Genomic DNA, 15,845 nt, shown 5'->3' on the forward strand with positions numbered 1-15,845 from the left:
CACCTCACAGGAACAAGCAGGCATGTCACAGGCATGTGTGAGGTGTGTGTAAGGCATGTCACAGACCTTTATCTACTGAGCCATGCCAAAGCCCCGGGGGCAGAATAGAGATACTGCATCACCACCTTTGGCCTGCCAAAGATCTTTTTTTTTTGGGGGGGGGGGGACACCCGGCAGTGCTCAGGGGTTACTCCTGGCTCTGCATTCAGGAATTACTCCTGGAGGGGCTCAGGGGACCAGAGGGGGTAATGGGGATCAAACCCAGGTCAGCCATGAGCAAGGCAAACGCCCTCCCTGCTGTACTATGGCTCTGGCCCCAAAGGCCTTTGAGAGGACCAGACAGCACCCGTGTGAGGAGCCTCAGAGGAAGCGTCCAGAAGCAGAGGCAAGTCGTGTGTAGCCAAGAATAGAGCTTGAGTAACCTCGGCCTCTTGCAAACCCTGACACAGCTCACGGGCCTCTCCCCATCCCGTCAGAGCTCATGGACATCTCTCTGGTGGAGAGTGGGGGAGAGAGCTGGAGAGTCGGGGAGAGTGGGGAGAGAAGGGGAGAGTGGGGGAGAGTGAGACTCTGACCTGCTGCAGAGACAGTGGGGGCCACTGTGATGGGAACTGCAGAGCTCAAGGCTCCCCCTTGGAATCTGTGCCCACTGGCCCACAGTTGCTTCCGAAAAAGCCCTTTCACCAACAGCTGATCACACCGAGGGCCTGGGTGTCCCTGGGGCCCACAGTCTGTTTATGAAGGAAAAAATAGAAATTATTCTTGATGGGATAGCACAGCGGGTAGGGCGTTCGCCTTACAAGCGGCCAACATGGCCGACCCGAGTTCAATTCCTCCGCCCCTCTCGGAGAGCCCGGCAAGCTACCGAGAGTATTCGATATGCCAGACACAGTAACAACAAAGTCTCCAATGGAGACGTTACTGGGCCCGCTCGAGCAAATCGACGATCAACGGGAGGGCCTTTACCTTTTACCTTTACCTATTCTTGATGGGAAGCAAAGAAATGAATTATCTTACTGTGAGTCTATGTGCCCCCCCCCCCCCCCAGTGCCACCGGTCACTAAGTGCACGCAATGACACCATGAAACAAGTTGGGGCTGGATAGGACAGTGCAGCCGCTGGGCGAGCCCTGGGAAACACCGCAAACTGCCTGCTTTTAGGTCTAGCAGCGGCAAGAGAGAAATGGAGGACGAGTCAGTGAACACACATATCAATGGACACAATGGTACACACGTCACCAACAAGACGGGGCAGAGGTGCGCAGTCACCAGTCACCTAACGGTGCAGAAAGACACAGTACAAAAGTCAACACTCTTTCATGGCACCAATGCTTCCAGAGAAACCACAGCAGCTTGTCAGCAGCAGGTATGCAGACAACAGCGAACAGCCTGACCCACAGGGAAGTTCGGACACTCCGTGAGGTCAGCAGCGAGGCAGCTCACTGGCCTTAGCCAGCAGGCAACAAGGCTCCAGTGGGAGCAACACTGCGGAAATAAATCATCAAAATGGATGAACCAAACTCAGCTCTTTGCAGATGGTGAGAAGCTGTCTGCACATGGAGAAAAACACAGATTCACACACACACATACACACACACACACACACACACAGATTGCCATACACAAATACAAATTACCACACAAAATACAAATTACCACATACAAATACAGATTCAGTCACTGTCACTGTCCTCCCATTGTTCATTGATTTGCTCGAGCGGGCCCAGTAACATTGTGAGACTTGTTCCTGTGTTTGACATATGAAATACATCACGGGGAGCTTGCCAGGCTTTGTCGTGCGGGTGAGATACTCTCGGTAGCTTGCTGGGCTCTCCAAGAGGGGCGGAGGAATCGAACTCGGGTCAGCAATGTCAGCTGCATGCAAGGCAAACGCCCTACCCACTATGCTATACAGATTACCACATTCAAATACAGATTAAAACACACAAATACAGATTTACACACACACACACACACACACGTGTGGAAACTGCCTGAATCTGGCAATGCAGGGCATAAAGGCAGCTGCATTTCTGTACGGTGAGTCACAAGGAAGGAGTTGGTAGAGTGACTTTATTTACAATACCACAAAACAGAACGGGAACTAACATACTTAGGAGGTAGTCGAGGAGAAACAGAATATGATCTAACAGACCTGAGGGGCTGCTGTGCCATTTCACTTCGCTCAGTACAAATAACACATTGCTGAAGGAAATTACAGAAAGTGTGAGTAAATGAAGCACAGTCCCACCCCGGCTGAGACAGAGCTGCTAGCAAGCCACCAGCAGAGAGACCGCAGGACCCTACCGACAGTCAACGGTGTTTTTCTGCAGAAATCTTTTAAACGTGCTGCAATTCATGAGAACTTTTAAGGGCGCCCCATATAGCTGGAATAACCCTGAACCACAACAAAATGAACACTTCACGTCCAGATTCTAAGCTGAGGACAGAGCTGAGAACTGTTTCTCTGGGCGTCTATTCCCGGGGAAATAGTTCAGCTCCCAAATGGGGCTGGGAAACTGGATCCCCACAGGAGAAAGAGATATCGGATCCAACTGACCAAACGCCACATGCAAAAGTTAAATCAAAGATCCACAATCCACTGTGACGTGATACAATAAAAAATGCAAACGGAAAAGGCAAGGGAACCCCAGCAGTAGGTCTGGTCAGTGTTCGGCCACGACAGAAAAGGCTGGTAACAAAAGTAGCAAACCGATGGTCAACTTTACAGAAATAGAGTTTCACATGTCAAGCAATACAACCATAATCAAATATTGTGAACTACTTTATAAAATTATAATAAAATTAAGAGAAAAAGATAAAAAGAATAAAAAAAATACAACCAACAGGCTGGGGCAGCAGCTCAGTGACAGCCACGTGCTGAGGTCTCATCTTCAAGGAATGAGGTCCACACAACACAGGGGGACGAACTGCGACTCGCAGATCTAAGGAGGGACTGACACCCAGAACACAGAAGGACAGAAGGACTCCTGGGACTGCAGTAGAAAGCTCCTGATGCAAATACAGAAGACTGCACAAATGGATGGAATGGAAGGGACAGAGGAGTAGACAGCCCCACGGACACCCGCAGTGGTGCAGACAGCCCCACGGACACCCCAGTGTTGTAGACAGCCCCACAGACACCCTCAGTGATATAGACAGCCCCACGGACACCCACAGAAGTGTAGACAGCCCCAAGGACACCCCCTGGTATAGATGGCCCCTCGAACACCCCAGTGATGTAGACAGTCCCATGGACTCCCTCAGCGGTATAGACAGCCCCACAGACACCCCAGTGGTGTAGACGGCCCCTCGGAGCTGCACTGAACCTGTGGGTCAGGAGCCCATGCTCTGCTCTGGGAGGCAGGTGTGAGCACCAGGGCAGTGCAGCATCCCAGGCAGGCGAGGCCACCCCAGGGCATGGTGCAGGGACAGAGAGGGCTATGGAGGCGGCGAGGGGCTGGGCAGGACAGGGCATGGGTGCTGGGGGGGATGGTGGAGACGAATCCACAGGATCAGGTCTAAGACCCGACCACAGGTGAAATGGCGAATGGAAGGCAGGTAGGACGGATGGGCATCTGCCATGCTTTGACAAAGGCCACCACTGTCTGCGGGGTGCTGGATGCAGAGGAGCCAGGGTGAGAGGGTGAGGGGAGGCACGGCCCACGCGAAGGAGCCAGCCCTTGCTGTGCGCTCCAGAAAGTGACCATGATCACTCCAAAACCAAGGTCCGAGGGAATCAACTCCCCCAGCCACGGCCGGGATGGATCCGAATCTGCCGCCTCAGGGACAGACCAGGGTTACTCCAGGGGGAGCCTGAGACAAATTTCAGACCTGAGACAGGGCAGAGCCCTAATCAAGTCCTGTTTCCTCAGACCGAGTTTCTTAACGTTCTCACTCAGCTACTGGCCAGCGGCACTAACTGTCACCTGGGGACAGAGCTGGAGGCCACACTCTCTCCTGAGTCCTCACAGGAGACTGCACAGAGGAACTGCACAGAATCGTCTCTCTGGGCCCCAGACATGCCTGGGCTGAGAACCCACAGCCAAGATGGACCAAGTCCAAAGCAAGAGCACCTGAATGGAGAGCCCGCCCAGGACCACAGAACTCTGATGTTCTCCTGTCTGGCTTCACAGCCCCAATCTGCTAAGTGTACGATGAGCCAAGAGCACAGTCGTTGGTATTACTCTGCAGTGTATGACGAGCCAAGAGGATAGCCGGTGGTGTTACTCTGCGTTGTACGACAAGCCAAGAGCCCGCATTGTACGACAAGCCTAGAACACAGCCAGTGGTGTTACTCTGCGTTGTCTGACGAGCCGAGAGCACAGCCAGTGGTGATAGTCCACAGTGTACAAGCCAAGAACAGAGTCAGTGGTGTTACTCTGCAATGTATGAGCCAAGAGCACAGCCGGTGGTGATAGTCCACGGCGTACAAGCTGAGAGCACAGCTGGTGGTGTCACTCTGCAGTGTATCATGAGCTGAGAGCACAGCCGAGATGTTATTCCACGTTGCACAATGAGCCAAGAGCATAGCCAGTGGTGATAGTCCACAGAGTAGGAGCCAAGAACAGTCAGTGGTGTTACTCCAGAGTGTATGATGAGCCAAGAGCACAGTCGGTGGTGAAAGTCCACAGTGCATGAGCCGAGAGCACAGCTGGTGGTGTTACTCTGCAGTGTATGACGAGCCCGGCAGTGCCTGTTCACCTGCAGGTGGGTGTGCCAGACCTGCCAGGCCGCCCGGGACCCAGCACCCAGCCCCGGTGCAGATCCTTCGCCAGGAAATGGCCAACCGGCATGAGAGCAGGAGACTGAAGTTAGAGGCAGTGTCGGTCTCCTCGCTGGACACCCCGGACCTCAGCGCGGACTAGCCACCCCGGCTGGACACGGGAATCCAAGTGAAGGAGCAGCCACAAGGGATGAGGAGAGGAGGGGTCCAGGACAGCGCAGAGCACCCCACAGGCTCCTCCCCCTGGGAGCACCCCACAGGCTCCTCCCCCTGAGAGCACCCCACAGGCTCCCCCAGAGCACCCCACAGGATCCCCTGGGAGCACCCCACAGGATCCCCCAGAGCACCCCACAGGATCCCCCTGGGAGCACCCCACAGGCTCCTCCCCCTGGGAGCACCCCAAAGGTTCCTCCCCCTTTGAGCATCCCACAGGTTCCTCCCCCTTTGAGCACCCCACAGGCTCCTCCCCCTGAGAGCACCCCACAGGCTCCCCCAGAGCACCCCACAGGCTCCTCCCCATGGACACCCTCACAGGCTCCTCCCCTGTGACCACTTCACAAGCTCCTCCCCATGAGCACCCCCACAGACTCCTCCCCTGAGAGCACCATACAGGCTCCTCCCTGGGAGGACCCCCTCAGGCTCCTCCCCCTCCACAAGACTGGCTCCTCCACATCAGCTTCAGGCAACAAATGCTGAGGTCGCAGTTGCTCTCCGTGGGGTCCAGGCCCCTCAGAGCTGGTCTTCCAGAGGAAGTAAAGTGAGTCCCTCAGGGACCGCCACCTCCAAGCTGGTTGTCCATGCACCATAACCGGACACTCAGGCCTTGCTGTGGTCTCAGAACGGGAAGGATGGAGACGTGGTGGGGAGGCAGGGCCTCTGCCGGCTCCATGTGGGGGACTAGCGGCCCCAGGACTGTCCTCCGAGAAACACCAGAGGATCAGAGCGGGAACTGCAGGAGGGCACACTAGCCACTTCCTGCCCTGCCCTGCCCACGTGATGGGCACTGGGCTCCCTCCCCAGTCCAGCCTAAGTCTCCCCAGAGGGAAACAGGGTACACAGAATGCTGCCCTGGTCAGGCCCAAACTCAGGGAGCCACCCCTGGGGAGAGGGCTCGAATCCACGCATTCTCCCGAGTTCCCAACAGCCCCGCACAGCCCCAGTGGGGTCTCTGCAGACCACGGACTAACCAAGTCACTGAGCCACACGCTCACAGTCCAGGACGTTTGCTCCGGAAACCTGAGAATGTTCACATTCACTGTGGCCTGGGGACTCTCGGCCTCTCGAGCCGAGCAGCGCGTGACCTGGACGCAGCAGCCACTGGCCTCCCAGGGGGCCTCCTGTTCAGGGACAAAGGACAGACCTGCTCAGGAAAGACCCTGGCAAGCCCAAAGACACGCCGCACAGCACCCGTCACTGTTCACCTCTGCATTGCAATTCAGCTGAGAGCAGGAAATGGGCACCAGTAGGTCAGAGCTCTCCGAAGCAGTGCTCCTTCCTCGGGCGCGGTGGGCAGGGGAGTCCTTGCCCACCTGGCATCCTGGGGTTCGGACTGGTGGCAGAGAGGGAGAGAGGGAGAGGGGAAAAGAGAGAGGGAAAGGGAGGGAGAGACAGAGACAGAGACAGAGAAACACAGAGAGAAAGAGAGAAGGAGAGAGAGACAGGGAGAGGGAGAGAGAGAGAGGAGAGAGAAGGAGAGAGAAAAGGGGAGAGAGAGGGAGGAGAGGAGACAGAGAGGGAGAGGGAGAGAGGGAGAGTGCGAGCACACTGGCCCCTTCAGGGTCCAGCGGCCGCATGGACACCACCAGGTTTCCGCTCTCAGAAGCAGCCTGGCACTTGGCTGGGAGCTCCAGGCGTCCACACTGCATGCCAATGAAGCCGGCTGGTAAAACACGCATTGTGTGCCCTCGCGCCAGTTCCTGCTGCCCGTCCAAACTCAGGATGCGCGTCCTACGGGTCCAAGCAGGCCCCATGCAGAGCCTGTGCAGGCCGAGGCCACAGTGTCCTTGCTGCGGGCAAGGGTCAGTGACACAGAGGACAAGAGATCAGGAGTTTCTGCCCCGCCCTGGGCTCTCCCAGGAGAGGCGCGCAGAGTCCTGTCCCAGGGTCCGGGGGCTGATACCACCTGCGTGAAGCCCTCCAGCACGCAGCGCCTGCTCTAGCCCTGACGTGTTGACCCCACCCTTACCCCGATGCCCACCACGGGCCACGAGGCCCAGCAGAGCCAGAGATCCTGGTGGGCCTGGAGCCTCCCTCCCGGAGGGAGCTGAGGGACACACTTAGCCTTGGATCCAGACATTCATCACCTCCACGTATGGGTGCTGTGTTACTTGTTTTCTTGTGTGTGTGATGAGCCAGTCTAGTGTTTACGGCCTTCACCGCGGCCACTGCTGGCCTGAGCCTCTGGACTGACAGCCTTTCTGGGCCCAGAGGTGGTCAAGGCAGTGCTCAGAGGGGTGTTCTGAGACGCAGTCAAGAGCAGACAGCCAGGGGGCTGGAGCAATAGCACAGCGGGTAGGGCGTTTGCCTTACATGCAGCCAACCCGGGTTCGATCCCCAGCATTCCATATGGTCTCCCGAGCACTGCCAGAGTAATTCCTGAGTGCATGAGCCAGGAGTAACCTCTGTGCATTGCCGGGTGTGACCCAAAAAGGAAAAGAAAGAAAAAAAAAAAAGAGCAGACAGCCGGGAAGGCTCCGCTCAACTGCTCCAGAGCCTCGGACCCTGTTTTCCCTGACTCCTAAGGACGGAGACCCCCCCACCACTCATTCTAGGGAGGCGGCTTGCTCAGCTTAGTGGGGCTTCAGCAGGGAGGCCAGAGCTGGGGACGAGAAAGGAAAGAACTGATCCGGTAAGGAGACAGTATGCATGGCCCACTCACACTACACGGGGCCTCCCACACCCGGTGCCCGGGCCTGGAGGGCTGGGAGAAACCCGACAGAGCAGCCAGGGGTGAGTGCGACACCACCCCCAACACAGCAACATAGCGTGCACACACACACACACAATCACACACCACACAGACACACACACATTCTACACAAATACTCACATACACTCCACACACCACACAGATACTCACACACACACCACACATACACACACCATACAGATACATATACTCTCCACATATATCACACATACACTCATATACACCATGCATATACTCATACACACACCACAGATATTCACACACACATGCACACACCACAGATATTCACACATATACCCGTATACCACACATATACTCACACACACAGCACACAGAGATTCACACATAGATTCACACACATACCCTCCAAACCAAACATATACCACACATATATGCCACATATACACACTCATACACCACACTCTCACACACTAACAAATACATTTACGTACTCATATACTCCACACACAAACCACATATACACACATATCTCACTCATGGTCACACGCATATACTCCACACATATACATATAACCACAACCACATAAATAATGCATACGCTCAAGCACAAACATGCTCACACACACACACACACACACACACACACACACACACACTCTCACTCTCCCAGTTTACTGCACTGGGAGCAGCCCCATGGCCTTGGCAGGGGCAAAGGGCGCTTATCCCAGGTGTGTCCTCAGCATGTGCCGGCTGGCAGGGAGGTGGGGCAGGTGCCTAGGCCCAAGTGGCGGCTCCACCCAACCACTCTGGAAGGGCTGCACTGGACAAGGCTGCCTCCCACATCCTGGGGCCGGCCCGGGCAGGAAGTCCAAGCACACAGCAGAGTGGGGGTGGCCACTCTGACCAGAGGAGATGGGGGAGCTTTCAGCCAAATGAGAGCTGCAGGCCTGGGGAACGTGCACCGCAAGTCAGAGTCCCAGAGTCCAAACTTCTTGGTGTCAAGGTTCCAGGCCTGTAATAAAAAGCTGCTTCAACTCCAGCAGAGGGAAAGTAAACACGGAGAAAGGGGCGCTTCCCCCTTCAACTATTTGTGAGGGCATGTTTTTGGAAAAGAGAGGACAACCCCTCAAACTTCCAGAAATCCCTCATTTTCTTCAATCAGCCACTTGAACATTTTCAGAAACTAGGGGGAGGGGCCAGTGATGGACGGAAACAAGGCGTGAGAAAAACCCTCTTCCAGAAGATTCCAATGGGCGATCAGCCAAACACGCAGCAAAAACTCCCTTAGGTCGTGGCACCCTCCGGAAGGCAAACCTCCACAGGGGACCCCACCTCAATACACACGCACCCAACACACACACATGCCAACGGATACTCACACATACACCCCAATATATACACACCCCCACACTCGCATACACCCAATGTATACATATACTCACACACATATCCCAATACATCCCCCAACATAAAACCCCCAAACACCCCAACACACACCCTGTACACCCGACATATACACACACCTTGCACACACACCCAACTAACACTACAACACACACTCATGCGTCCCAGTTCACACACGCCCCAGCTATACTCACATACACCCAGCACCTACACACCCCCGCCCTCTAGGCCCTGCGGAACTCTGCAGAGGCCCCATCCCTCACTTCTGAGGGTGTGCATCGCCCTGGGAGCCTCTGACCGCACCCGAGGGGGGAGAAAACCTTGACACATGCTGGTCCCCTGCTCCTGGTAGGGGTGTGGCTGCAGGTGAGGAGAAGGAAGGGCACACCTCCAGACCCTGAGCAAAGTCCCAGACTGCCCGGCGCCCAGAGAGAAGAGATGCTGCCATGCACACAGGAAGCAGATCACAGGGCTGAGAGAAGAAAGGGGGTTCCCGAGGATGAGATGGGGGAGGGGGCGCACGGCCCAAACCCCCAGCAGCAAACAGGAATCCGTAACAGATGCCGCTCTAGTGGGACAGCTCCATGCCCAGGACCCAGAGCCCAGCCAAGCCGAAGGGTGCAGGGGGACGGACTGCAGGCCACACCAAACCCAGGTCAAAGAGACCCCGGCCCTGGAAACACGGCCAGCCTCGTCCCAAATCGCCCCCAGCAGGACGCCAGAGCAACCCAACTCACCATCAAGTTGGGGAGAGAAAAATGGTCTCGGGCCAGAGGCTGAACAAACATTTGTTCAAGGATTAAGGACTGAGGGGAAGCAGCTCCTGTGAGTGGCAGGAGCAAAGTCCTCAGCAGGTCAGAGCCCCCCTTGGTAGGTCAGACCCCTCCTCAGTAGGTCAGACCCCCCTCCTCAGGTCAGATGCCCCTCAGTAGGTCAGACCCTTCCTCAGTGAGTCAGACGCCCCTCAGTAAGCCAGATGCCCTTCAGTAGGTCGGACCCCGCCTCAGTAGGTCAGATGCCCCTTAGCAGGTCAGATTCCCCCCTCGGTAAGGTCACACCCTGCCCCCCGCAGCAGGTCAGAACCCTCCTCAGTAGGTCAGACCCCCCTCAGGTCAGATGCCCCTCAGTAGGTCAGACCCTTCCTCAGTAAGCCAGATGCCCTTCAGTAGGTCGGACCCGCCTCAGTAGGTCAGACGCCCCTCAGCAGGTCAGACTCCCCCCTCAGTAAGGTCAGACCTCCCCCCCCCCCCCCCCGCAGCAGGTCAGAACCCTCCTCAGTAGGTCAGACCCCCCCTCAGGTCAGATGCCCCTCAGTGGGCCAGATGCCTCCTCAGCAGGTCAGACTCCCACCTCAGTAAAGTCAGACCCCCTCAGCAGGTGAGAGGCCCGGATCAGCTTTCTACACCGGGAAGAAGCACAGTGAAAGGCAAAGGCTGGTGTGCGTGTGTGTGCGTGTGTGTGCGTGTGTGTGTGTGTGTGGAGGGCCCGGGCCGCCACCCGGCTTCAGGCCAGCGCGCGACCGCCTTGGGCGCCAGGCCGGGCCATCCCCCACCCGCTGCGCGCTCTTCCCAGAGCCAAGACTCGGCGGCTGCGTTTCCTCAGCTGCGACCAGGTGTGATGCTGACGGTCAGGTGGCGGCGTGACGAGGCCCGGCCCCGCGGACGGGAACGCACGGACGGTGCCCGCGAGTGTGCGTCCCAGACTGCCCCGGGCCCCGCACACTGTCCCCGGGTCCGAGGGTCCTCGCGTCCCACCCAGAGCCCCCCGTCCCGCAGAGCCGTGCCGGGTCCCACACAGACCGTGCCCGAGGCGGACTGTCCCCGTGTCCCGCGCGGGCCGTCCCGCGTCACTCCGCTGCCGTCACGGTCTGCGGCCACCTGAGCCCTCGCCGGCCCCCGCCCCGCCCCCGTGGCCCCGCCGCTGTCCGGCCCGCGGCGGCGCCCGGACGCGGCCCCGGGCGCCCTCAGGAGCGAGTGTCCGTCCGGCCGCCCCCACGGGCGAGGCGAGGCGCGGGACGGCGCCACGGCCGGAGGAAGGGCCGGGAAGCCCGACGCGCAGCGCCGCCGCCGTCGCTTACCTGCGGGGCCCGGGCGGGCGCGTCCGACGCGCGCCGCGGGGCTGCGCGGGGGCCGCCGGGGCCGCAGCTCCGTCGCCTGCATCTCGGCGCCGCGCGTCCTGCCGAGCGCCCGCGGAACTCGGGCGCTCCAGCGCGCAGGCCCCGCCCCGCCGACCCGCCCCCGAGCCGGCCCCGCCCCCGTTCCAGGCCCCGCCCACTGAGCCCAGCCCCGCTCGGTGAGTCCCGGCCCGCTCCGGAGTCCGGGCCCCGCCCCCGATCCAGGCCCCGCCCACTGAGCCCAGCCCCGCTCGGTGAGTCCCGGCCCGCTCCGGAGTCCGGGCCCCGCCCCCGAGCCCGGCCCCGCCCCCGAGCCCGGCCCCGCCCCCGAGCCGCGGCGCCCCGCCCACCGAGCCCAGGCCCCGCCCCGGGAACTCCATCTCCGCCCCCGTGAGTCGAGGCCCCAGCCCCCGAGTGCCGGCCCCGCCCCGTGCATCCACGCCCGGCCCCGTGAGGCCCAGGCCCCGCCCCGTGAGCGCAGGCCCCGCCCCCGCCCCGCCCCGCCCCGCCCACCCTCGGGGCCACGCCCCTCGGCCCCAAAAAGAGAACAGCCAGGAGAATCCCGATGAGGACCCCCCCACGCCAGAACACAGCCTGGTCACAGGAGTCCCACTCCACACAGACCCGTTCGCTCCAGCCTCACCCGGGAGAGGCAGAGCTTGCCTCCCGTTCTCGGCAAACTGTCTTCTTTCCTCAGCCAAATCAATCATCGATGGGTTCTGCGTGGCCGTGAAGGAGGGATTTATAGAAGTGTCACACAGGAGGCCGGTGACAGGCAGGCAGGGTCTCTGACGTGCCTTCAGGGGACCCAGACCAGGGGCTTCCTCGGGCCTCGTGGGGGGCTGGAGTCCACAGCCTTTGTCCACGGGGCAGCATTTGGTCACCCCCGGAGGTGGACGACACAATGCCAGGGCTAGAACCAGAGATCCCCAGCCCTCAGAGCCACCAGCAGCCCCAGGACGGACGCTGGAGCCTGTGGCTGCCCCCAGTAAAGCCCGGGAGGGTGAGCTCGGGCACCATCGTCCCACACAAGCCCACCTATGCTTCCCGGACGGGTGCCTGGGTAGGGCATGTGGCACTGAGGGGGATTGTGAGCTCCTGTGGGGCCATGAGCAGGAGTGTGAGCTCCCAGAAAGCTCAGGCCTGACCCCCAACGGTTTCCAGAAGGACGTGGTCAGTCCGTATCTCCTTCAGCCACGGGAAACCAGAGGGAAGCAGCTTCCTTCTGAGGCCAGCCCTTTGGTGCCTCAGGGTGCCCCGTGACCCCGGGAACTGCAGGACAGAAGGGTCAGGAAAGAGGCAGGGAAGAGAGGAGCTGGGGGAGAGGCCGGCAGCCCTCAGCCTGTCTGCAGACCCCTCAGCACTGCACAGTCCACATCACGCCCCCGTGGAGGACTCAGCCCCTGGCACCGTCAGGAATGGGCATTCTGGGACCCTGGGGACTCACCTTCCAGACCCTCCTGCCCTGGTCTCTGGCCTGGGCACCTGTGAGCAGGCCCGTCCCATCCCACGCCCGTGGGTCGCTGCCGCCCTACCCCCAGCACAGAGGCTCAGCCCACCTGCCCCCGGTGACTCCTCCTCGGGCTCTCGACTGTGAGAGCTGTCAGTGTGTGGTCAAGAGCTTTCACTGCTGAAGAAAAGTCGCTCGAAAATAAACAGAAACTTTTTCAAGGAAGAAATCCGAATGGCGAAAAGGAACATGAGTAAACGTTAGACATCAGGGAGATGCAGATCAAAACAACAGTAAGATACCATCTCACAATACAGAGACTGGCCCACATCCAAAAGAACAAAAGCAACTGGTGTTGGCGCGGATGTGGCGAGAAAGGGACTCTCCTTCACTGCTGGTGGGAATGCCGACTGGTTCAGCCCTTTTGGAAAACAGTATGGACGAGTCTTAAAAAATTAGAAATTGAGCTCCTATTTGACCCACTCCTGGGAATTTATCCCAGAGAGGCAAAAACGTATAGTCGAAGTGACATCTGCACTTGTTTGTTCATTGAAGCACTGTTTACAGTAGCCAGAAAATGGAAAAAACCTGAGTGCTCGAGAACAGATGACTGGTTAAAGAAACTTTGGTACCTCTACACAATGGAGTACTATGTAGCTGTTAGAAAAGATGAAGTCATGAAATTTACATACAAGTGGTACTACATGGAAAGTATCAAGCTAAGCGAAGTGAGTCAGAAAGAAAGGGATAGACATAGAAAGACTGCATTCATCTGGGGAACAACATAAAGTAACAAAATAGGAGACTAACCCCCAAGAAGAGCCGAGATAAGTACCAGGAGGTTCACTCCATGGCTTGGAGGCCAGCCACACATGCTAGGGGAAAAGGCAGCTCAGACAGAGAAGGGAGCACCAAATAAAGGGTGTTGGGAGGATCCTCCCAGGATGGGAGATGCGTGATGAGAGTAGACTGTAGACCGAACATGATTGCCACTCAATGCAAACCACAGCACCCAATAGGAGAGAGAGAACAAAAGGGAGTGCCCTGCCACAGAGGCAGGGTGGGATGAGGGGATGGGGGTGGGAGGGGTACTGGGATCCATGGTGGTGGAGAATGGACACTGGTGGAGGGATGGTTACTCGACCATTGTATAACTGAAGCCCAAGCACAAAAATTTGTAAGTCTACAACTGTTTCTCATGGTGTTTCACTAATAAAAATTAAAGAAAAAAATAGAGTCGCTCGCCCCACGGAGGACACCTCAGTGCCAGAGCTGTGCTCTGGGGTGGGGGGACAGGAGCACGACTCTCTGGGACGAGACACCTGCACACGGAGAGCAGCTCCTGCACTCCTGCCTCCACGCCACCGGGAGAGTGGGGTCTTCTTCCTTTTCAGGGTGGGATCTTTCCAGGCCACACGCACTCACGGACAATTATACCACAGGCGCCCTAAAGCCGCCAGCTCGAAACAGCAGTGCCGGGGGAGGAGCTGCAGCAGTCAGCTCCTCAGAGGAGGGTTCAGGGACTGTGTGCACTCTGCACTGCACACTGAAGTGATGGGGGAGAGCATCGCTGTGCTTTCACAGTTTCCAGAGGTCTCAGAGACTCGGTTCCCAGGAGCCTGTGCCTTCCTGTGTGATTTGACACATTCTTACTTCAGAAACTGAGTTTAAAAAGTTAAAAAGGACAGCCAGGGCTGGGGAGATAGTGCTGGGGGGAGGGGAGGGCTCTTGCCCTGCACACAGCCAACCCAGGTTTGATTCTCAGAATCCCAAGTGGCCCCTTGAGTCCACAGGGAGTGATCCCTGGGCACAGAGCCAGGAGTAAATCCAGAGCACTGATGGGTGTGGCACCAAAACAGTTAAAAAGGAAATGCATCTTTGTTTTTTTGGGGTTTTTTTGTTTTGTTTTTCTGTGTTTTTTTGCTTTTTGGGTCACACCCAGCGATGCACAGGGGTTACTCCTGGCTCTGCACTCAGGAGTCACTCCTGGCAGTGCTCAGGGGACCATATGGGATGCTGGGAATCGAACCCAGGTCGGCCGTGTGCAAGGCAAACACCCTACCCACTGTGCTATTGCTCCAGCCCAAAAAGGAAATGCATCTTTGGAGGCGGGGGTGGGGTTGGGTCTCATTGGAACTCAGGAGCCAGAGGCCCTTCCCAGTGAGCAGGGTCATTACTAAAGCCTGAGAACATGGTGTTACGAGGGCTATGACGGGCCTCTAGAGAGGAACAGAGCCCCCGCCCCCTCCACCACACACACACACACACACGTGCGCGCACGCATCCACACGGGCACACACACATGCACACACACACACGCACACACACACACACATGCATACACATGCACACACATGCACACACACACATGCACGTGCGCACACACAGACACACACGCACGCACGCACGCACACTCAGCAGGCTGACAGCAGCGGCAGGAGCTGCCGGCGCAGTGGAGATTGGGTGACACAACAGCACACGAGTGAGTTCAGGAAGGTCCTGGTCTGGCGCTGGAACCGGAGGACCTGGGAACAGCCTCCAACGGGCTCGAGTGCTCGCGGTGCCCAGAGCCTGGTCTGGGAATTCCGACCTCTGCACCAGCTGCCTGCAAACTCCAGCCTGCGGGCAGTCTGGGCAGGGGGCACCCGCCCTTGGCCCCGGGCCCAGCTTTGGAGTGGGGTCTCTGCTGGGTACGCGCGTAATAAAACAGCTCTCCCGCCTCTCAGCACAGGCCTCCTAGCTTTCTCCTGGCTCACAGGGAGAATTCCCGCCACGTCAGGGCTGCCGCCCGCGGAGTCGGACTCGGGAGGGCATGTGTGCCAGGACGAAAACCGAGTGGGCACGTGCTCAGGCCCTGCGCTCTGTCTGGCCCCGAGGAAACGTGCCCGAAGGGTGCAGGGCTGGCGTCTGTGTCTGGGGACAAATGCCCGCACACTCCTGTACACTAAAACAGCGGGACACTGTCCCACTCCCTGGGCGCCTGATTTAAGTGAATTCGCCATTTCCGATTTATTGGCTCGCTTACTGACTTGCTTGCTTGTTTACTGCTCGAGGTATAGCCCAGGATTCCTGGAGGGAATCGCCGTGGGCGTTTCCACGGTGTCAGGAACCTTCTCTGCCCTGGTGGGGCTCCCGTGCAGCCTCACTCCCTCCATGCACCGGGAGGCGAGTTCGAGGACGTGCGAGCACCCTCTTGCCCACACTGCTGTCCACTTACCTCGCACCAGAGCCGACTTGTTCCAGTGTGGGAGTGAGCTGGGGCC

At 58.2% G+C, this 15,845-nt stretch overlaps 2 protein-coding genes across 2 annotated transcripts in view; one reads left to right on the forward strand and one right to left on the reverse strand.

Annotated features, from left to right (window-relative positions):
• FGD4 (FYVE, RhoGEF and PH domain containing 4) overlaps window positions 1–11,195 on the reverse strand; it is an 83,353-nt gene extending 72,158 nt beyond the window's left edge. Inside the window, exon 1 of the mRNA XM_056107782.1 lies at window positions 11,097–11,195. Coding sequence (XP_055963757.1) covers window positions 11,097–11,178 — 82 coding nt within the window. The 5' untranslated portion in view covers window positions 11,179–11,195. The remainder of the gene's footprint in view (window positions 1–11,096) is intronic.
• PKP2 (plakophilin 2) overlaps window positions 1–15,845 on the forward strand; it is a 219,915-nt gene that overhangs the window by 124,816 nt on the left and 79,254 nt on the right. The window lies entirely within an intron of this gene.

This window comes from Sorex fumeus, unplaced genomic scaffold (genome assembly GCF_029834395.1).
Source record: "Sorex fumeus unplaced genomic scaffold, SorFum_2.1 ptg000177l, whole genome shotgun sequence".
Taxonomy (NCBI): Eukaryota; Metazoa; Chordata; class Mammalia; order Eulipotyphla; family Soricidae; genus Sorex; species Sorex fumeus.